The sequence below is a fragment of the Caenorhabditis remanei genome, chromosome I (assembly GCF_010183535.1).
Source record: "Caenorhabditis remanei strain PX506 chromosome I, whole genome shotgun sequence".
NCBI classification, from domain to species: Eukaryota; Metazoa; Nematoda; class Chromadorea; order Rhabditida; family Rhabditidae; genus Caenorhabditis; species Caenorhabditis remanei.
Window position 1 is genome coordinate 1,147,122 of NC_071328.1, and position 22,913 is coordinate 1,170,034.

A 22,913-nucleotide genomic window follows, 5' to 3' on the forward strand; every position below is an offset into this window, starting at 1 on the left:
CTGAAAATCCCGGACAATTCGTTGGAGCGCACTTTTATCAGAAATTTATGCGTTTTTGAGGTCAAAAATTGCTGAAATGAGGTTTTTGGATGGAAAAGTGTGGAAATTTTGCGTTTTTCGTGTCAAAAACCGGAAAAATCCATATTTTCAGCTGAAAACTCAAATTTTTACAAAAAATTAACGTTATGATGCAATCGCGCTCTACTGGACCTCCCAGTTTTCAGATTTCCGATAGAGCGCGTTTTACACAACTCCATACTACAAAATACATGAAATACACAAAAATATACATCAATCGGTTCGAAAAACCGTTTAAAACACCAAAAAACCTGAAAAAATTAATAAAAATCTGAAATTTATACTCGAAAAATCGATAGAAATTAAAATTTTGAATTTGAATGAGAATGAAAAAAGACAAAGAGGAGAAAAACCAGACAGTGGATGTTGGACAGCGATGAAAGTGCGCTCCATTGATAATTTAAGCAGTAAATTTGAATTTTTAGTGAAAAACCGCTGAAATTCTCAATGGAGCGCGCTTGAATATACAATAGAGTGGGTATACGTTCTATGAGAACGGATTTAGGCGGGGAAAGTGGATTTTTTGGGATTTTGGGGTGAAAAACCTCAAAAAAAGGAGAAAAATCGCGAAAAATAGTGATATGATCACATAAAACACACAAAATTTACAATTTTTGGGACAAAAAACGCTAAAATTGGACTAATTTTCATTCTGGTGGCCGAGTTTCCACGTTATGCAAAAACTAGGCCACCAAAACGAAGAGGAAATTTATAGATACACGTGTGAGCAATAGAAAATCGGTAAGAAAATTGAGTTTTCGGGTGAAAAATGGCCAAAAAAAGCCAATTTTTCACTCAAAAATCTCAATTTTTTTTTGTGAAAATCGGCAGGAATCGGGATCACCAAACAATTTTATGCTTGAATTCGGGTAACACAGAGAACCGCTTCACACTCTCGTAGGCCAACATGACGAGACTCGAGTAGAGAGCGTTGTTGACCATCCGGGGGGCGAGACCCTGTGGAAAAAGGGTGAATTGGCAGGATTTTGAGATGAAAATGATGGAAAAATAAGAGTTTTTAGTGAAAAATGTGGAAAAAACGATAAAAATTAGGTTATTTGAAGAAAAAAATTCCGTGGCCTAGAAACCCAAATTTCCAGAAAAAACTAGTCCCTCACTCGAAAAATCTTGGAAAAAAATGGGTCAAAAAATAATCAAAAACAGCCGAAAACCAAAAATTTTGAGTTGGTGGCCTAGAAATCCAAATTTTCGGAAAAACTAGTCCCCCCACGAAAAAAAGTTGACAAAACAACTGGAAAACGATTCCAAACACGTTAAAAACGAGATTTTCATGGAAAATCGAGCAAAAATCATCAGAAACCGACGACTTTGAGTCTGTGGCCTAGAAACCCAAATTTCCAGAAAAAACTAGTCCGCGAGTCAGAAAAATCGCAATTCTACCGAAAAAAACGATTTCAACGTGCACTTTCAAGCAAATTTGAGCTCAAAATAATGCAAAAATGATCAAAAAACAACAATTTTGAGTCGGTGGCCTAGGAATCCAAATTTCGGGGGACTAGTTTTCCCAAAATTGGTTTGCTAGGTCACCATTCCGTACTAGGACCGTTTTTGACAATTTTCAGACCGCAAAAATTCTCAAAAATATGAATTTTTCATCGATTTCGAGCCTAATGGCCTAGAAACCGCCGAAATTTGGTTTTCTAGGCCACCAAACAAAATGTTTCGCTCTTACCTTTGTAAAAACTTGCGCCTTCTCATACTTCCACAATCTGACGATTGTTTCTCGATATGTCGTTCGGTGGACCTAAAAATAATCGAAATTTTGACCTAAAAAAGGCCTGAAAAGGCCTAAATTCGGACTAACTTGTAACCGAATACGAAGCATTTCCAGTGGATTCGTGACCATCGCACTGGCGACACCTCCAATCGATCCGCTGATCGCTTGATCCAAAAATAGATTCCGATCGTCAACTTCTGATGGTGACATCGGTTTCACACCGTATTCCAGTTCGGTTACCTGGAAGAAAAGGGGGCGGGGTTTCGGTTAATTTTAGGCATTTCAGGCTGTTGTCGAGCGTTTTAGGATGATTTTAGGCATTTCAGAATTCATTTAGGCCGTTCACAAGCGGTTTCAGGCCTGATTTTGAGCATTTTAGGCTGATTTCAGGCCTTTTTCAGGCACTTCAGAATTCATTTAGGCCGTTCACAAGCGGTTTCAGGCCTGATTTTGAGCATTTTAGGCTGATTTCAGGCCTTTTTTCAGGCATTTCAGAATTCATTTAGGCCCTACAAAAGCGGTTTCAGGCCAGCTTTTGAGCATTTTAGGCTGATTTCAGGCCTTTTTTCAGGCCCTACAAAAGCGGTTTCAGGCCAGCTTTTGAGCATTTTAGGCTGATTTCAGGCCTTTTTTCAGGCCCTACAAAAGCGGTTTCAGGCCAGCTTTTGAGCATTTTAGGCCACTTTCAGGCCTTTTTTCAGGCCCTTCAAAAGCGGTTTCAGGCCAGCTTTTGAGCATTTTAGGCCACTTTCAGGCTCACCTTTTCCCGAATCATCCGAAACACTGACAACGAATTATAGTATGTCGACCAGAAGACCATTGTCGATGGTATATATAACATGATGGCTGATAGGAAGCCTCTGGAAAGAATTTGTTTTGGGTGAGTAAATGCGCTCTAATGACAAAAGCTGGCCAAACTTTCTCTGCCGTCAGAAACTTAGTCCCTCACCTATAAAACCCTGAAATTCCGTCAACTTTATAAACCGCCCGAATCACTCGTAACCCCAACGTCCGTTTCCCTTCGAGACCATCCTTCCGGATCGCGTCGGCTACTGGAATATTCTTTTTTCCACCTGAAAATTACAGTTTTTTAGAGATAAAAACGGGCGGTTTGGCACCTCCAAACGCGGCTGGATTATTATGAACCATCATATGCTGAGCAACTATATCAGTGGGTACGAAAATGAGTTGTGCACACGGTGAGGCGATTCCACCGGCCAACGCGGAGACGACGGAATGATTTGTGATGTGAAGATGAGTTTGGAGGAGATCACGAACACGTTCATACGCTGATGAGTAGAGAAATGAGGCCGACAGTTGGGGAAGAGTCATCCAGAAACCCTGGAAGAATACGCGCATTTTATAGATGAATTTTGACAGCGAAAATTGTGATTTTTTGGGATGAAAACTATTTTTAAGCAAGATTTTTCGAAGTTTTCTATGGGAAAAACCGATTTTTTTCGAATTTACTAGGGAAGGTCATGGACTCGGTCTGGAGTTATAGGACGTGACATATATCATTGGAAAGCTGGGAAAACTGTATTGAGATAAGCCGAAGTGGTGGTTTTCCCCAAAAAGTTCAGAAATTAATCTGTGTATCTTTTTTTTTTTTTCGACATAAAATTCCCATTTTTTCAGACTGAAAAATAGCGTTTCAAGAGAATTTAATGGGATTTTTGAAAACTATTCCAGAAAGCCATTTTTAGTGGAAAAATGACAAAAAAAACATTAAAAATCTGTTATTTTCAGATGGGAAAATGAGAAAAAGCATTTTTGTGGAAAAATGACCAAAAAACCCATTGAAATTCAGCATTTTATAACCTCAAAATGCTGGAAAAAGGTTTCACTCGGAAATCGTTAATTTTCTGTTTAAAATCACTGCTTAAATGCAATTTTCAGCCATTCTCAGCTCAAACTCGTCAAGAAACTCGTCTTGATACAGAAAATTGTGTTAATACCCGTTTCAGTTTAAATTCGTCATTTTCAGTCGTCGAAAAAAAACACAATTTCGATCGATCTCAAGGTAAAACAATACGATTTTTCAGTCAAAACTCACTTTATATAGAGCCCCAATGCCCTCATGCTTGATAATCTTGACAAAAGCGTCCCTCATCCCATTATACTCATTATTCTGTCGTTGTAGTTGAAGTCGACTTTTGACAACGGACATCGGATACAACATACATCGAATCGTCCACGAAGAGCAAAGAGCCATCGGATAGAATTTGTAGAGATTCAAATGTTCCCATTGGATTACCAAAAGTTTATCTTTTGGATTTTACATAACGGAGATGAGAGTGAAGAGGAGGAGAGCGGAGACGTCGCTATAGACCGCGCCTCGATTGCTGTGTCCATTTCGGAGGAGACCATCTGTAACATCTTATGACGGTTTTCAGACGGAAAATATCAGAAAAACGGGATTTTTATGGTTTTTTCAAAAAAAATCGGTCAAAAATGGAAGTTTTCAACGTTTTTCCGAGAAAAACCGGTTTAAAATGACTAATTTTCCGATTTTTGAGAATAGAACGAAGTAAAAATTGCTGTGTCCATTTCTGAAAATGTAGTTAAGAGGGTATTTCAGACGAAAAATAATGGGAAAAATGGGATTTTAAGGCGTTTTTCCGAGAAAAATCGGTCAAAAATGACGGTAAACAAGTTTTGAGAAGTTTTAAAAGGGTTCCAGGGCTTAAAAAAGGGATTTTAAAGTGTTTTTTTCAAGAAAAATCGTTTGAAAATGTTTTTTTTAAACTATTTTTAAAGATTTTTTAAGGGATTCTGAGAAAAATTTAAAGAGACGGGTTTTGACGATTTGTTTGAGTTAAATTGAATGAAAAAGTGCTTTTAACAGCATTTTTAAAGTAATAAATACGATTTCATGCCGTATTTTTGAAGTTTTTCTGTCAAATTCGGCTTTTTTTCTGTCTAAAAACACGGTTTCAAGTGATCTCAGGGTAAAATAATCCATTTTAAGCTAAAAAGCTCTACTTTAAGCTCGATTGCTGTGTCCATCTCGGAGGAGACCATCTGTTACATCTTATGACGGTTTTCAGACGGAAAATATCAGGGTTGGGAAATTTCGGGCCGACTGAGAAATTTTCCTCGGCCCGGCTCCTGTAGAAATTTGAAATTTTTTGAAAAAATCTTGAATTTTTTTTTGATTTTTTTTGCAAAAAAGTGGATTTTTCGACTGTGTTCTAGAATATCGGTAAAAACATTAGCGTACGAGAAATTTTGAGAATTTTGACTTTTTTTAAATGAAAATTTTGCAGAAATATGTGAAAAAATGGTGTACTTTTTTTGAATCCGGGCCGACCGGGCCGGGCCGGGCCGGAAGAATTTTTCGTCAGCCCGGGATTTCCCAACCCTGGAAAATATCAGAAAACTGGGATTTTTGTGGGTTTTTTTCGGGAAAAATCAGTCAAAAATGGGAGTTTTCAACGTTTTTCCGAGAAAAACCGGTTTGAAATGACAGTTTTCTGCTATTTTTGGGTTTTTTTCAAGGGATTTCCGGGAAAAGCTTTTTATAGCGAAAAAAAAAAACGGTTTTTGGAAGAAAAATGGCTTTTTTTTTGAGAAAAATCTACTAGTTCGGTTGAAAATGACGGGTTTCAACTATTTTTTGAGCTTTTTTCAATGAATTTAGGGTTCAAAGAAGATTTTTTAAACAAAAAATCGGATTTTGAAGCGTTTTTTGAAGAAAAATCGGTTAAAAATGGGGTTTATCATCGGTTTTTCAGGAAAAATCGGATGAAATTGAAAACGCGTCAAAGGTGCGCCAGACGCTCTAGCTTTTTAAAATTTCCGTTAAAAAAAAAAGCGCTGCAGGTGCCCCAGCTGAGTTTTTCATTGATTTGAGCTTGAAAATCGCGTCAAAGGAACGCCAGACTATTGGAATAATTGCTGTTTTCAAATTTGTAATAAAAAATTAAGGTTTTATCCAAAAAATCTCCGTTTTTGAACATTTTCCCACCAAAATTACGTCGAAAACCAAATTTTCAGCGATTTTTTCAGTCAAAAATACTGATTTCCATCCCAAATTTCTCATTTTTTTGATATGATGTCGAAAATTTCCATTCTACCCCTCAATTTTGACGAAAAAAATGAGATTTTACTGTTTTTTTACTGTTTTTAAATTTACTGTTTTTACAGTCAAAAATGGATTTTTCGGTCGAAAATTTTCCAAAATCGGCAATTACACTGGTATGTAAAAAACGTTGAAAAAATCCCTTTTTGGCAGTTTTTCGGCAATTTTAAATGATTTTTTGACTGCAAAATACCCAAAAATCACTTATTCAACCCGAAAATCGCATTTTTCAGTTTGAAATTGAATTTTTGGAAATTACACAAAAAGTGTGAAAAGTTGATGAAAAACCATATTTTTGGGTATTTTCAGCTAGTTTTAAGCATTTTTTCGACTCTGGATTGCCTAGAAACAAGTTTCCCAGCAGAAAAATCACATTTTAAATTCAAAAATTGGATTTTTTCAAGCTTCAAATTTAATTTTTCTTAATTTTCCTCTGTTTTTTCCATACAAACCGCCTACCTTTCCGGTTTTCTCTCCTTAAATCGATAATTTTGACCCTTTTTCAACAATTTTCACGGCAGGAATGAGCAAAATGTGTGATTGAGCATCGATATGGGGCAGCGACTAGATTTATTGATTTTTTGGTCTGGAATTCTGAATTTTGAGATAGAAATCAATAATTTATTCGTTTTTTAATCGAAAACACAAAAAAAAATAATTTAAAAACTTGAAAAACGATGGAAAACGGCGGAGAATAAACGGACGCTAGAGACGGCGAGAGAGTGTGTAAAAGCGAGAGACGCAGACATACGGAACATCGGAGTGTCGTACCGCGTGCAGTTTATTTTTTCAACGAATTTTGAATATTTTTCGTCACTGAAAATCGAATTTCCGCCCGTTTTCAGCGACTTTTCGCAATTTTTCGGTCTAAAAACTTGAAAAATCGATTTTTCAGCCGGAAAAATGTATGAATACGACGTTTCTGTAATTATTCCCGCACGGAATGCGGAGAAATTCTTGCGGGAGACGTTGAATGGTCTCTTGGCACAAACGGCTGTCGAGAATGCGAGAATTGAGGTGTGAACAGGTGGAAAAATCAATAAAAATGGGTCAGGGAAGGGTAGGGATTAGGCAAATCGTGAGAAAATTGAGATAAGATCGGTGGGAAAGTAGATTTTGGGAAGTTTTAACTGGTTTTGAATGAAAAATATAGTTAAAAGTGTGAAAATCAGCATTTTCAGAAGCTTAAAATGCTTAAAATCGCAAAAATGGATAGGAAAATGGTAAAATTGTCTTAATTTTGATTTTAGTCCAAAAAATTAGAAAAATCAGCTAAAAATTTTGGTTTTTGATGAAAGCAAACGAACATTTTCCGAATTCAGTGAAAAAAATGACAAAAAATGAGAAAATTACCCAAAAACTGTCAAATTTTTTGAAAAATCTCAAGTTTGACAGTTTTTAATGAGTTTTTGACTCGAAAAGCATTGAATATAAATCAAAATTTAATATTTCAGCTTAAATCATTTTTTTAGATTTTTGTAGTAGAAAAATATGAAAATTCCTATGAAAACGCTCAAAAACTTGGAAAATTCCCATAAAGCGCGAATTTTCAGACCCAAAAAATGGTCAAATTGTGATCATGACCGATTTTTTTCTGTTTGGGTTTCTAGGCCAGCGGTTTCTGCGACTTAAGATCGCTGGCCTAGAACCCCAAACGGAAAAGTTCGGCCATGATCACAATTTGACCATTTTTTGAGTCTGAAAATTCGCGCTTTATGGGAATTTTTCAGGGATTTTGAGTTTTTTCATAGAACTGACAATTTTTGACAAAAAAGCTCCAAAAAACTCAAAAAATGGCCTAAAATCATCAAAATTCCATCAAAAACTCCCCAATTTCCAGATCTGTCTAGCCGATGACGGATCTTTGGACGACACTGTCCGAATCCTCGAGAATTCCCGTCTGGAATTCGAGGAACTCGGTATGAAAGTAGTCGTTTCTCATGTCTCTCAACCAGGAGGCGTCGGTGCGGCGAAAGATTGTGCAGTCCGTTCGTCTCGGGGGCGTTATTTGTGTTTTAATGATGCAGATGACGTCAGCACTCCTGATAGAATCAGATGTCAGTTGGAGATGGCGAGGCGGCTTTCGAAATCCAGTGATGATCTTGTTTTTGTAGGTGAATCGAGTAGATTTATACGGTTTCTCTCAAGATTTTCGAAATTTAGCCCTTATAATAGGTGAAAGTTGTCTTTTTCATCTGAAACTTTGAAAAATATCTGGAAAAGATGATTTTGAATTTCAGCTATTAGCTCAACACAGCTGTTACAACTGCGCTCCACCGAAATCCCCTTGAAAAATGTCTCGTTTTCTCTGAGTCTCTCATTTTCGCACACAATTTTCTCGCGGTTTCGATAGAGCGCGGTTGTAAGAAGCGTGCCGTGCAAATACTAATCGGTTAATTATCGCCACAAAATCACGATCACAGATTTTCCAGACGTTAATTTTAGTAGTTTTTCTACTAAAAATCCTGATTTCTCTGACACAAATTAAGAAAATATGGGCTAGAAATCGGAAAATTAGTACATTTTTATATTCTTTTGATTTCACTGTTTTTTCTGGTGTTTAGATACAAGAAAACCAGCTAAAACTGAGAAATGTGACGTAACTCCCTTCAAACTCAGTGTAATGAGCTGAAAGTACACTATAATGGGAGATATGATGAGTTTTATGTCTATGACAAAGTTAAAGGCACATACAACTTACGTCACATTTCTCAGTTTTAGCTGGTTTTCTTGTATCTAAACACCAGAAAAAACAGTGAAATCAAAAGAATATAAAAATGTACTAACTTTCCGATTTCTAGCCCATATTTTCTTAATTTGTGTCAGAGAAATCAGGATTTTTACTGAATAAACTAAAATTAGCGTCTGGAAAATCTGTGATCGTGATTTTGTGGCGATAATTAACCGATTTGTAGCTGAAAGTCGCTTAAAATCAGTTTTTGCGGACATTTTTACAGTTTCAGATGAAAATACATATTTCTTCCATTATGAGGGCTAAAATACGGCAAAATTTGAGCTTCGTTTAATTTTCCGAATTTCGGGTTTCCCGGTCTTCACTTGCAATGATTTTCCTCAAGTTTTGCTCATTCCAGGCGGTCAATTCCATCGATTTCCTGAAAACTCGACGAGTCGCTACACGAAATGGGCGAATTCGATAAAAGGAGAACAGATAAAGACTCAAGTGTACACATCACACGGACCCCCTTTAATCGCGCCCACTTGGTTTATCAGTAGAGCGCTATTTGATCGTGTCGGTGGATTCAGGACAGATGTTTCCAATGGATTTCCAGAGGATTTAGATTTCTTCTATAAGTGTTTAGATGTCAACGAATGCATCTTTGATAAGGTCATTTTTGACGGATTTTGATGGAATTTTGAGCTGAAAAATGTCATTTTTAGACATAAAATCGAGTTTTTTCTCATTTTTAGACATAAAATCGAGTTTTTTCTCATTTTTAGCCGAAAAATGTCGGAAATTTGCCCAGAATAGTAATTTCAGAGCGAAATTAACATTTTTGAAGTCCGAAAGGTCGAAAAATATGTGTTTTTACCTTAAAATTGCTGAAAACTGACATGTTTTGACACATTTTATGTTATTTTTCGGGGTAAAATGTGATTCTCAGCTATAAATTGCAATTTTTACACGTTTTTAGACCAAAATTGCTCCAAAAATAATAATAAATGTTCAGAAAAGCCATTTCTGAGCTCAAAACTCAATTTTAGAGCAAAAATCTGATTTTGGAGTCCAGAAAGTTCAAAAATCAAGTAAGAAGGAATTTGTGGCTGAAAATGGACTGAAAAACGAATTTTCGATCAGAAAAATAAGAATTTCAGCATTTTTTGACGCGAAAATTCCATTTTTCCCCAATTTTTACAATTTTTAGCATACTTGCAAAATTCCGGGCTGGCCCGGCCCGGTCGACCCGAATTTGAATTTTTGAATTTTTTTCTCTATAATTTTTTTGTCTGAAAATTTTCCAAATTTTTTCTCAAGAATATAAAAAATCAGTTTTAAAGGCGTATTGTGGTCTGTTGTGATGTTTTCATATTATAATGTATGTGTTTCGGTGAGTTCATTTTCATAGTTCAAGAATTTTCGGTCCACAACCCGCTGAGAGCGAGCGCCGGAAAGTTTGGTCATTGAAAGGGTCGCAGAAAATTGGGGGCCGTGGCCTAGAAATTCGACTTCGAAAAAGTTGATTTTTTGAATTTTGACGGTATTTTCGATTATTTTTGTTGTATTTCTTCAATAATTTCCATAGAAAACGGCAATATTGATAGAAAAACACTAAAAACTATCGAAAATAACGCCAGAAATAGCAGAATACTGAAAAAACTACTTTACAGAAGTAAAATTTCTAGAAAATTCTCGCTGGCCAAACTATCCGTTGGTTTTTTTCAGTATTCTGCTATTTCTGGCGTTATTTTCGATAGTTTTTAGTGTTTTTCTATCAATATTTGCCGTTTTCTATGGAAATTATTGAAGAAATACAACAAAAATAATCGAAAATACCGTCAAAATTCAAAAAATCAACTTTTTCGAAGTCGAATTTCTAGGCCACGGCCCCCAATTTTCTGCGACCCTTTCAATGACCAAACTTTCCGGCTCTCGCTCTCAGCGGGTTGTGGACCGAATTGAAAAATTCTTGAACTATGAAAATAAACTCGCCGAAACTCATACATTATAATTTGAAAACATCACAACAGACCACAATACGCCTTTAAGCGAGTTATTACCCATCCGCCGGTGGCTGACCACTCGCTCAAAGTTCGGCCCGGGGACGCGGAGTGGGTCTCGTTGCGGAATTTCGATTAACGGCGGCTCTTGACCGTACTTTCGCCATAAAAAAGTTTTATACTACGGTAGTCGCGTCGAGACCCACTCCGCGTCCCCGGGCCGAACTTTGAGCGAGTGGTCAGCCACCGGCGGATGGGTAATATGAGACCTCAAAATTCCAAAAAATCGCTCCCCGTCGTCATATTTTCAGTACATTTCAATAGAAATTCTACTCGTCTGAACGTGAAATGCATTCATAAATGTTCATTTTTCGAATATTTTCTTGACAATTTTTGAAAATATTGCTTTCACGTGTAGGACGAGGAGAAATTCTATTGAAATGTACTAAAATATGCACGACTAGCATCGATTTTTGACATTTTGAGGTCTCATAACTCGCTTTAGACACATTTTCAGACATGAAACCAAAAGAAATGTATCTTTTCCCTCACTTTCAGAATCGATTCATATAAAAAACCCTCAATTTAGAACTAGTTGTGTCCCCCTTTAAAAATTTTTTCCCAAAAAAATCGGAAAATTTTCGAAAAAAAAAAGTTGAATTTTTTTAGTACTGAAAATCCGGGCCGGAGAAATTCTGATTTCGGCCCGGCCCGGCCCGGCCCGTTGCAACTCTGATTTTTAGGCTTTTTCGCATTTTCTGACTCAAGTTCTGTTGTTTTTCTGGAATTTTGACATTTTTATGTTTGAAAATCCGAAAAAAGTCGTTTTGTCGGTGAAAAATGTGATTTTAAGACAACTTTTCAAAGTTTTTCACCGATTTACCACTCCAAAATCATAAAAATTCAAATTTCCAGGTCCCTGAAGACGTGGTGATGTACCGTTATCATCCGGATTGTGCATCTCATAGTGTCACCGAACAAACCATCTGGAATTTCCGTCTGAAACGACTCAAAGAGCAATACATTGCGAAATGGGATAAATTCACGATTTGGAGTGCTGGGAAGCAGGGAAAACGACTTTTTAAGTCCGTTTTATGACTGAAAATGGGGTTTTAAAGCGAAAAATGACATTTTTAAGCCAAAAATCACTGAAAACCTCATTTTTAATGCCAAAAATGACACTTTTCTGCCTGAATTATGATGTTTTACAGTAAAAATTCGCATTTGAAACGATTTTCAGCACTAAAAATGACATTTTGGACAGAAAAAATGGGTTTTGAGCGTTTTTATAGCGAAAAATGACATTTTGTTACCGGAAAATTGATTTTTAGAGGGAAAATTCACATTTTCAGCACAAAAATCACGATTTCCAGATGTCTAGACGATGATGAGAAGCTGAAAGTACGAGAGTTTTGTGATATTGACGAATCGAAAATCGGGCGAGGAATTCATGAGGAATTCGATGAAAAACAGAGAATTGTCACTCATAAAGTGCCGATTGTCAATATTGAGTAGGTTTTCAAGAAGATGAATGTTATTCAGTGCAATTGTAAGACTAACCCTCTTTACTTGTAACGGGCCGGGTCACAGTATTAGCGGCCCACCCCCTCTTACAACTGCGCCCCACCGCAAATGAGAGAGTATCGGTGAGAGACGCAGAATTTTTTCTCGCGCGAACAAATATTTCTACCATTTTTGACCTATTTTCGCTGTTTTTAAGAACAAATTACATAAAAACTTTCGAAAAAATAGTGAAAATAGGTCAAAAACTGTGAAAATAATTGTTGGCGCGAGAAAAAAATCTGCGTCTCTCACCGATATTCTCTCGTTTGCGGTGGGGCGCAGTTGTAACGAATTTGCTCGGCTAATACAAAAACTTGAAAATTTGAATTTTTTTTGATTTTTTCGCAAAAAAGTCGAATTTTCCACTATGTTTTACATATCGATAAAACTCAAGTGTACATAAGATTTTTGACTATTTTTGATGAAAATTTCAAAAAATTTTGTGAAAAATTGTGCTCATTTTTTGACTCCGGGCCGACCGGGCCGGGCCGATATTTTGCAAGTATGCTCTTTTCCCTCTTTCCAGAACCGCGAAGCCGCCACTAATCGTTTGTGTCAAATTAGACTTGACACACGGCGATTTGGAGAGAATCATCGAGCGGAAGAAGTGGAGAGAGCACGTCGATTTGGTTTATTTCGGATGAGAATTCTGAAAATGGCACAAAATGCCATTTTTCCCATAAAATCCACACGATTTCTTGCCATTTTTGCACGATTTCTCTTAGTTTATAAAAATTTGATATCTTTGTTATAAAATTTAAAATTATTTATTTACATTTAAATAAATAAACAATTATTTTCTCATCATAATTCCTTCCTCTCTCTCTCTCTGATTGGTATGATTCATTTCATTCCAAATGTAAATATCTTTTCTCTTTTCTCTTATCACATTTTCCTTCTCGAATTCTCTCTTTCTGCGTGTCTTTCTCTCTCTTTCTCTCTATTTCTCTGCGTCTCCCCACTCTCACACACTCTCTCGTCGTCCCCTTCTCAAGGGCGCCCCCGCGCCCTTAATGGATTTCTGCTCGTTTTTTTTGCCTTTTTGGAGCAATTTTTGCTCTTTTTTGCGCCGGAATCATTATTTTTTCCTGTTTATAGTCTATTTTTCCCGAAAATTCTCTGAATTTTCCTTTTTTTTTTTTTCGTTTTTCACCCGGAAAATGCACACTCTGTTAGTTTTCCTAGATTTCGGTAGAAAATCAACTTTTTCTTTTGAAAAATGGTAAAAATTCCCGTTTTCAGAGTTATTTTTCGCTTAAATGTCGGTTTTTTTGCTTTTGATAGTGAAAAAATCAGTTTTTAGCTTATTTTTCCAAGTTTTTGCTTAGAGATTCACATTTTTTCCAGGTTCCCAAAAAAGAGATGTTTATGGGTGGCAAACGCCGAAATTTGATAAAAATGAGCATTTTCGAGCCAAAATTACCATTTTTGAGAAAAAAAAAACATAAGATTTTGAATTTTACCGGTTAAAATCCACGTTTTTTATCCATTTTATTGGAAAAATGCAGCATTTTCCATTATGAATTTCGAGTTTTTCAATATTTGACCTATCATACACGTTTGATCTACCGACCTCTTTTTTTTCATTTTTCCGATTAAAAATCCCCATTTTCCACATCAAAACCTTAATTTTTCATCATTTTCCCCGAATTTTCACTATTCATTAATTTTTCATCAAATTCATTATTCCAGATGGTATTCGAGCCGGTTCACGAGGAAGAACAAGTCTTTGTCGACTTTGCCATCGAATTGGTTAAGAAGGCGGGAACGGTTAGTATAGGGCTAAAAATGGAGCAAAAACGGCGTTTTTCGATATTTTTTATGAAAAATCGGATTTTTTGCTGAATTTTCGCTCAAAAACGCGTCAAAAGTGCGCCAGAATTACAATTTTTGGATTTTTCTCTTAAAAACGCGTCAAAAGTGCGCCAGAATTACAATTTTTGGATTTTTTTGCTTCGAAACGCGTCAAAGGTGCCCCAGCTAAGTTTTTCATAAATTGAAAGTCGCGTCTCGCGTCAAAGGAACGCCAGACTCCGAAAATTGATTTTAGAAAACGCGCTGGAGGCGCCCCAGCTCCTTTATTTCATTAATCATAACTTGAAAATCGCGTCGAACGTGCGCCAGCCTCCAATTTTATAAAGATAATTTTCAATGAAGTTTTGACACTGATTTTTAACAGAAAAATTCATGCTTTTGACCATTTTTCGACAAAAATTACTTTAAAACCGATTTTTCAGCTAATTTTCGTTGAAAAATTCTCAATTTCCAGCTCGTCCGCACCGCATTCGACTCGGCTGAAAGTAAAGTGGAGACGAAATTATCGAATACCGATTTGGTGACGGAAACGGATCAAGCAGTCGAGAAACTTCTTATTCAGGGTCTATCCGACAGATTCAAAGGGCATCGGTACGGCGAAAATTTGGAAATTTTTGCTCGAAAAGTGAAAATTCGGATTATTTTAGTGAAAAAAAAAAGAATTTTATTAAAAAAGTAAATAATTTTACTTTAAATTCAGTTTTTTATAAACTTGAGCTTGAAAATCGCGTCAAAGGCACCCCAGCCTCCATTTTCATGAACTTTAACATGGAAAACGCGTCAAAAGTGCGCCAGAATTGCAATTTTGAAATTTTTGCTTAAAAACGCGTCAAAAGTGCGCCAGATTTACAATTTTTGGAATTTTTGTTCAGAAACGCGCCAAAAGTGCGCCAGAATTGCAATTTTTAGAATTTTTGCTTAAAAACGCGTCAAAGGCACCCCAGCCTCCATTTTCATGAACTTTAACATGGAAAACGCGTCAAAAGTGCGCCAGATTTACAATTTTTGGAATTTTTGTTTAGAAACGCGCCAAAAGTGCGCCAGAATTGCAATTTTTAGAATTTTTGCTTAAAAACGCGTCAAAGGTGCGCCAGAATTGCAATTTTGAAATTTTTGCTTAAAAACGCGTCAAAAGTGCGCCAGATTTACAATTTTTGGAATTTTTGTTCAGAAACGCGCCAAAAGTGCGCCAGAATTGCAATTTTTAGAATTTTTGCTTAAAAACGCGTCAAAGGCACCCCAGCCTCCATTTTCATGAACTTTAACATGGAAAACGCGTCAAAAGTGCGCCAGATTTACAATTTTTGGAATTTTTGTTTAGAAACGCGCCAAAAGTGCGCCAGAATTGCAATTTTTAGAATTTTTGCTTAAAAACGCGTCAAAGGTGCGCCGGAATTGCAATTTTTATAATTTTTGCTCAGATACGCGTCAAAAGTGCCCCAGCCTTCATTTTCATGAACTTTAACTTAAAAAGCGCGGCAAAGGTGCGCCAGACGTGTATAAAACGACGAAAAGAGGGAGAGAACAGCATATGTATGCTGTGTGTCGCCATGGTAACTGGAGAAGTCGTTCGACTGTGAAAAATTGGAGGGAGAGGGGTGGAAAACGCCAAAATTAGAATAAAAATGAGAATTTCTGTGCTTTGGCGCACCTTTTGACGCGTTTTCACCATTAAAATTGATTATTTTCAGATTCATTGGCGAGGAATCTGTCGCCGGTGGCGCCAAAATCGAATGGACCGATGCGCCGACGTGGATTATCGATCCGATCGATGGAACCACCAATTTTGTGCATCGGTGAGCAGAAAATGTGCATTTTTGGCTTGAAAATTCACTTTTTTTCACTCAAAAATGGATTTTTCGCTTGAAAATAGACTTATCGAGCCGTTTTTCACTTAAAATTGTATTTTTTGCTTTGGAAATTCACTTTTCGAACTATTGTCCACTGAAAAAGTGCATTTTTTGCTTGAAAATTGACTTTTTTCAGCCGTTTTTCACAAAAAATGGATTTTTGGGTTGAAAATTCACTTTTTTCCTCATTTTTTACTCGAAATTAGTCTTTGTAGGTTGAAGAACGGAATTTTGGAGTCATTTTCGACTAAAAATTGAATTTTTGGCTTAAAAATTTACCTCGAACCGTTTTTCGTTTAAGATTTGCGTTTTCTGCTTGAAAATTCACTTTTTTAAAACCATTTTTCACTTAAAAATGAATTTTTGGCTTCAAACTGTACTTTTTGAGCTATTTTTCATTCAAAAATTGCATTTGTGGATTGAAAATTCACTTTTTCAGCTGTTTTTCACAAAAATGGATTTTTGGCTTGAAACTGCACCTTGTGACCCTTTTTCACTGAAAGTCTCAAATTTTGGGTTTAAAATTCCCTTTAAAATTTTAAACTTAAAAATTGCATTTTTTTCCTTGAAAATTGGTTTTTTGATTCATTTTTCACTCAAAAATGGTATTTTTGGCTTGAAAATTGACCTTTCCAATCATTTTTCACTCAAAAATTGTGTATTTTTCTCAATTTTTCACTCTAAAATTCTCAATCAATTCAGAATCCCAATGATTGCGATCTGCGTCGGATTGGCGATCGGAAAGAAGCTTCGCGCTGGAATTGTCTACAATCCGATAACGAATGAACTCTATTTGGGACAAGTGGGAAAAGGAGCATTCAAGAATGGATTCCCCATTCGAGCTTCCAAAAATCAATGTTAGTCGGCGGAAATTCGAATTTTTGAGTGCCATTTTCACCTTTTTTTTGCACAGAAAATGTCAATTTTTGAGTTTTTTGGTTGAAAATTGGCTGCAATTGCGCTCCATTGAACCCCGAGGCGCGAATTTTGAAATTTTTACTCAAAATTTCATATTTAGCGGCAAAAGTTCGTTGGAGCGCGTTTTCAATCTCATGAATTGGTGGTGGTGGCCTAGAACCCTAACAATGGTGGCCGTGGCCTAGAAAACCCGATGACCTAGAATCCCAAATCAATGGCCTAAGATCCCAAAAAGTGGCCGTAGCCTAGAAACCCAAATTGGTGGCCTAAAAATCGGAAATTGGTGGCATAAAAATTTCAAATTTGTATCTTAGATATCTCAACTGATGGCCGTAGAACTGGTGGCCTAGAATTCCAATTCGGTGGCCTAGAAAACCTGTGATCCGTGGTTCCCATCTTTCGGCGGCCTAGAATCCCAAATTGGCCCAAATTCCCAAAAAATGCGATTTTTGTTCTAATGTTGTTGGCCTTTTTCACCCCAAAAACTCCATTTTTTCACAGTAGAAAAAATAGTGGCCGTGGCCTAGAAACCCAAAATCGGTGGCCTAGAAAACCCAATTTTCCCTATTTCTCAGTGCTCTCGAAGGCGGTCCTCTGCCAATCACTCGGCCTTCACAACCGAGTTCAATTCGGCGATCGTTGGCTCGACATTGCCCAGGAAACATGCGAAATCAAGTGTTGGCCGGTGTGCGAGGGTTTGTTTAAACGGTTTTTTGACGAAAAATTTGAAATTTTTGAAAAAAACCGGTTTTTTACCAAAAAAAATCGAAAAAAATTTGGATTTTCACACTTCCCGCCATTGAGAACACTGGATTTTGCACGTTTTCTGACCATTTTTTGTCATTTTTGCCCATTTTTTCATTGAAAAAATTCAAATTTTCACTGCAAATCGGTGTTCCAGCAATTGCGGAAAGTGTGCTCATCCTTCAACTCGGCTCGATTCGATCTCCAATAATGCAGAAATCGTTCGTCGACAGCTATCGCGCGGTGATGTTCGATAAGCAGTGTCATGGGTAAATTCTAGGGGGACTAGAATTCGCAAAGAGAGAAAACTAGGCCACCAGGAGAGCTCTGTGGCCTAGAAATCCAAAAAAAGGAGAAAGTTACGCCATTGGTGGTCGAAAAATCACGAAAAAATTCGAAAAAAAATTGGTGGCCTAACTTTTTCAAAACCTCGGCCACCGATCAAAATCAACTTTTTTTTTGATTTTTGACGCTTTCAGAGCATAAAAAACAAGTAAACCGCTTGGTGGCCTAAAAATCGGTGAAGAGAGAAAACTAGGCCATGGAGCTAATTGGTGGCCTAGGTTTCCCTCATGGTGAAAAGTTAGGCCATGTGTTCCAAAGTGCGCTCTAATGAAAATGTGGATACGCAGCTCAAAAACGCGTCAAAGGTGCGCCAGAATTACAATTTTTGGGGATTTTTGCTTAGAAACGCGTCAAAAGTACGCCAGACAGTCGAGATTTTCGATTTTTTTTTTCGTCTCAAAAAAGCGCTGCAGACGCCCCCGACTATGTTTTTCATGAATTTGAGCTTGAAAATCGCGTCAACGGAACGCCAGACTCTTTAGAATTAGAATTTTAAAAAACGCGCTAGAGGCGCCCCAGTTCCAAGTTCATCAATTATAACTAGAAAATCGCGTCAAAGGTGCGCCAGGCTGGATTTTTTCTCAACGACAGCGCAGAAAACGCGTCAAAAGCGCCCTAGCTAGTAATCTGTCAAATACGTTCTAATGGTAATAACGCCGTGTAGTCCACGTGGACAATCTCGTTTTTTCGCCATTTTAAGGGATTTTAAGCCAAATTTGACTGAAAAATCCGTTGAGAAACGGAAAAGTGGCTTAAAATTGAGTCATTTTTCCGCTTTTCAACGGATTTTTCAGTCAAATTTGGCTTAAAATCGCTTGAAAATTACGGAAAATCAAGATTTATCATTGGAGCGCACTTGCGAACTTGCCGTTTTAATGTCGGTGTAGTTCTCATTAGCGCGCATTTGCCAAACTCTGCTAGAGATCGATCTTAAGCCAAAAATTCCAATTTTGAGCTTAAAATTTGAGCCCCGCCCTTTTTTTTAATAAATTTTTAAACTTTTTTCTTGCAGTCACCGCTCATTCGGATCGGCTGCCATCAACATGGTAATGGTCGCTCAAGGAAGCTGTGACGGCTACGTGGAGTACGGTATCCACGCGTGGGACGTCGCCGCGCCCGCCGTCATCGTCCTCGAAGCGGGGGGCGTGGTCACCGATCCGACGGGCGCTCCGTTCGATGTCATGTCGAGAAAAGTGCTGTGCGCTGGCACTCCAGAACTCGGAAAGGATTTGAGCAACTGTCTGACTCATGTCGATTTTGAGCCGGAGGCTTAAGAATCAATCGATAATCGATCGATTCAATTTTTCATTTTCTCCATTTTAACCGTTGATTTCTAATTTAGAGGTGTGAATGAGTGCTCTAATGAGGAAAGTTTATGTGAAATGCGAAAAAAATTGAAAAAAACGAGAAAAAATGACGAAAATCGAAGAATAATCGAAAATTCCGCCGTGTACTCCTCGTGGACAAGTTGGATTTTTTCCTGTTTTTTGGGGTTTTTGAAGTATTTTCAGCTGTGTTTCACTTTTTAAGTTGAAAAACGCCCTGAAAATACCGGATTTCCACTGAAAATCGCCAAAACCAATAAAAAATCAAAAATTCCTCCGTGTACTCCTCGTGGACAAGTTGGAAATTTACATTTTTCGCTGTTTTTCGCATTTTCTTATGTTTTTGCATGTTTTCCCTGAAAACTGCCCGAAAACGGGAAAATTTCACGAAAATTTATCGAAAAACTGCAAAAGTAGAGTATTCATCCGTGTACTCCTCGTGGACAAGTCGGATTTTCGGCTATTTTTTGCTTTTTTCGCTTTTTTGTATGTTTTTACATGTTTTCCTGGAGTTTTAGTAGCTTTGAACTAAAAACATCGAAAACACGCCCGATTTCCGTCAAAAATAGCGAAAATCATCGTTTTTTGTCAAAAATTCCGCTTAAAAACTCTAAAAATCCAGTTTCCTCTTATCCTCGGGGACTACACCACTCTATTCTCATTGGAGCGCACTTCCTCCCTCTCCCTAATGTATTTTCTCTTCCAGATTAGTATTTTCCGTCTTTTTGTGTCTAAAAATCTCTAGTCCCCGCCGATTATTTATTCATTCCATGTTCCACAATCATAAATTATTTAAATTTTCGAAAATTTTGAAATTGTTTTGTGATTTTCACCGTTTCAAATCGGTTTAATATCTGTTTTTGTCGCTTTTTTCAGATTTTTTCAGCGAAAAATTTCCCAATTTTTAGTTTATAACACCGGTCGAATTATAACAAGATGGCTCTCCCAGAGGAAGATGTTCATATGATCATAAAGCAGGTTTGTAGTTTGTAGTTTGAAGGGAAAATCGATTTTTACAGAGAGACATGTGAACATTTTCAGATTTTTCAGTTTAAATCGAGAAAAACACTGAAAAATTGATGGTTTTGAGCGAAAAACTGCAAAAAAAACAACAAAAAAAATCGATGAAAATTGCAGTTTTTTGCTTAAAACCATCAATTTTTCTGCGTTTTTTCGAATTCAACTGAAATATCTGAAATTTTCCACATTTTTGGCAATAAAAATCGAAATTTCATTGATTTCTCGCAGATTTTATCGAAAAATCTGAATTTTTCATGGTTTCTATAGAAAAATCAAAGAAAATTACAGAAGTTTTGAGTAAAATAGATGATATTGCGGTTTTTACTTCGAAAAATGTGGAAAATTCTAATTTTTCATGAAAACCGTTGTTTTTCACTGAAAAAAAAAACGCAGAAAACGTCAATTTTTGTCGGAAATGACCAGAAAACGCTTTTTTGGACCTAAACTTAAAAAAAAAAATCGAAAATTGAAGAAAAAAAATTGGTGGCCTAACTTTTGCAAAAACTCGGCCACCGGTCAAAATCACTGTTTTTGCATTGTTTTTTGAGCTATTTTCGAGCTATTTTTAGGGCTAATGGGTTTTCTAGGCCGTCAAACCTCGGCCACCAATCCCCCGGTGACCGAGTTTTCGCAAAATTTGGTTTTCTAGGCCACCAACTCAAAACGTTGGTTTTTGCCCGTTTTTTCTCAAATTTTCTAAAGTTTTTGAGTTTTTCGACCTGAATATATAAAAATCGTGATTTTCATTTAAAAAAAAAACATTTTTCCCCATAAAATCCCAATTTTCAGGTTCTCGACGAGACGGTTGGTGCGAACGCGACATACACCCACAAAGACAGTGTCCAATGGAATCAGAAGGCCGTCGAGCAGATAACGAAGAAGTTGGTCGCCGCCGGCAAACCGTACAAATACGTCGTCACCTCGTCGTTTTTGCAAATTTCCAGCGGTTCCGGACTGAATGTTAGCACCATTTCCTACTGGAATAAGGTCACCGATTGTGAGTTTACGGCGAAAATCGGGGGAAAATTTGGGTTTTTACTGGAAAAATTACGTGTTTTAGGTGAAAAAATGAGAAAAATCGAAGAAATTCGGTCAAAAACCGACGTTTTCGATTTGATGGCCTAGAAAACCAAATTTTGCGAAAACTCGGCCACCAACGGATTGGGTGGCCTAGGAAACTCTGCTCGCACTGAAGTACCTTGAAAATCAGAAAAAAAACCCCGGAAAATCAGCGAATTTGACTGGTGGCCGAGGTTTTGCAAAAGTTAGGCCACCAACTTTTTTTTTTGATTTTTGGGTTTTCAACAGTTTTTTTCAAGAATTTCACTTGTTTTTATGCTCTGAAAGTGTCAAAAATCAAAGAAAATTGTTGATTTTGACCGGTGGCCGAGGTTTTGCGATAGTTAGGCCACCAACTTTTTTTCGGAAAAGTAGATTTTTTCAGATTTTTTCAAGTTTTGTGCTTTTCGAGCATTGATTTTTCGTTTCTTTCATGAATTCTGAAAAAAGACTTCAAAAACCGGTGGTGGCCGAACTATTGCAAAACCTCGGCCACCAATCTTTTATAGAAATTCTCTGATTTTCCCAAAAACCACAGAAAACCAATAAAAAGGTCGGTGGCCTCACTTTCTCAAAATTTGATTTTCTAGGTTACCCACGTCAAAAATACCCAATTTCACCATTTTTCACTATTTTCACTCGATGGCCGAGTTTTGGAATCTTAGGTCATCAGACTTCGGCCACCTGAAACTAGTACGTGGCCTAGATTTCTCAAAATTTGATTTTCTAGGCCATCATTGTCAATTTCGCCCGTTTTTCACATATTTTCGGCGTAATACCTTGATGGCCGAGTTTTGGGATCCTAGGCCACGAAAACAAATCCATGGCCGAACTTTTCCAAAATTTGGTTTTCTAGGCCACGAACTCAAAAATTACCATTTTCATCCGTTTTTGACCGTTTTTCTTCAAATTTTCGACTGAAAAATCTGAAAAACCTTTTAAATTTGAAAATATTTTCAGTCTCGTACATGTACCGATGGGAAGCGAAAACCATGTTGGCAATCGTCTACGTCTTCGCCATCGCAATCTAATTCTCTCTCTCTCTCTCTCGTTTCTTATATCTCAATTCGTGTTCTTCTTCTTCTCCCCGCCTTCCGCCAGCTCCGTTTTCTGCTGATTTTTATGGATTTTTGGTCCTAAAATTCCCGTTTTTTCCTTAAAATCGACCCCCTATCATGTTCTATTTACCCATAACTTATATATTAACCGTTTAAAAGGCAAAAAATCGATTTTTTGCCATTTTCAGACGTAATTTCGCTGTTTTATGACACTTTTTGATCGTTTTTTTAAATTTTTCGCCAAAATGAAAACGTCCCCCCTCCCCACTGACTATCCCCTAGTACATCATCAGAATCTTCCTGACGTCTTCAGAAGATCCGTGGCGGCGATTAGAAGACGTGACAGGGCAACCCGCGCGGCGCACGGCGCACTTCTTTCCCCTTTTGTTTCATTTTTCGATTTTTGTTCACCTGAGACACAAATATGCTTCCACGAATAATTCCGTCGATTCTCTCCGTCGTCTTCTTTTTCTCATTCTTATTTTTTGTTGCCGCACTTTTATTACAGTTTGTGTGAGTTGAGGAGCAAAAATTCGGTAAAAATTGAAAAAAATGGCATTTTTAGCCGAAAAATTGAAGAAAAACGGCCAAAAACGGTGATTTTTGAGTTGGTGGCCTAGAAAACCAAATTTTGGGAAA

The 22,913-nt window shown here is 37.1% G+C and overlaps 4 protein-coding genes across 4 annotated transcripts; 3 read left to right on the top strand and 1 right to left on the bottom strand.

Annotated features, from left to right (window-relative positions):
- Positions 1-918: 918 nt before the first annotated feature.
- On the bottom strand, positions 919-4,031 carry GCK72_000149 (uncharacterized protein; the record flags this gene model as incomplete). The annotated part of the gene is made up of 7 exons (XM_053722298.1): positions 919-1,035; positions 1,772-1,843; positions 1,904-2,056; positions 2,577-2,676; positions 2,766-2,889; positions 2,935-3,157; positions 3,873-4,031. 7 exons carry the CDS (start codon positions 4,029-4,031, stop codon positions 919-921), a joined length of 948 nt encoding a protein of 315 aa, XP_053590943.1.
- Positions 4,032-6,803: 2,772 nt separating this feature from the next.
- On the top strand, positions 6,804-12,784 carry GCK72_000150 (uncharacterized protein; the record flags this gene model as incomplete). The annotated part of the gene is made up of 5 exons (XM_053722299.1): positions 6,804-6,917; positions 7,741-8,010; positions 11,493-11,662; positions 11,951-12,088; positions 12,667-12,784. 5 exons carry the CDS (start codon positions 6,804-6,806, stop codon positions 12,782-12,784), a joined length of 810 nt encoding a protein of 269 aa, XP_053590944.1.
- Positions 12,785-13,832: 1,048 nt separating this feature from the next.
- GCK72_000151 (uncharacterized protein) lies at positions 13,833-19,086 on the top strand (the record flags this gene model as incomplete). Its single annotated transcript, XM_053722300.1, has 7 exons — positions 13,833-13,910; positions 14,410-14,546; positions 15,647-15,751; positions 16,508-16,662; positions 17,299-17,418; positions 17,625-17,736; positions 18,825-19,086. The coding sequence occupies 7 exons, from the start codon at positions 13,833-13,835 to the stop codon at positions 19,084-19,086; spliced, it is 969 nt and encodes a 322-aa protein (XP_053590945.1).
- Positions 19,087-20,073: 987 nt separating this feature from the next.
- Positions 20,074-22,247, top strand: GCK72_000152 (uncharacterized protein; the record flags this gene model as incomplete). The annotated part of the gene is made up of 3 exons (XM_003093314.2): positions 20,074-20,115; positions 20,947-21,154; positions 22,177-22,247. The coding sequence occupies 3 exons, from the start codon at positions 20,074-20,076 to the stop codon at positions 22,245-22,247; spliced, it is 321 nt and encodes a 106-aa protein (XP_003093362.2).
- Between the last annotated feature and the right edge of the window lie 666 nt (positions 22,248-22,913).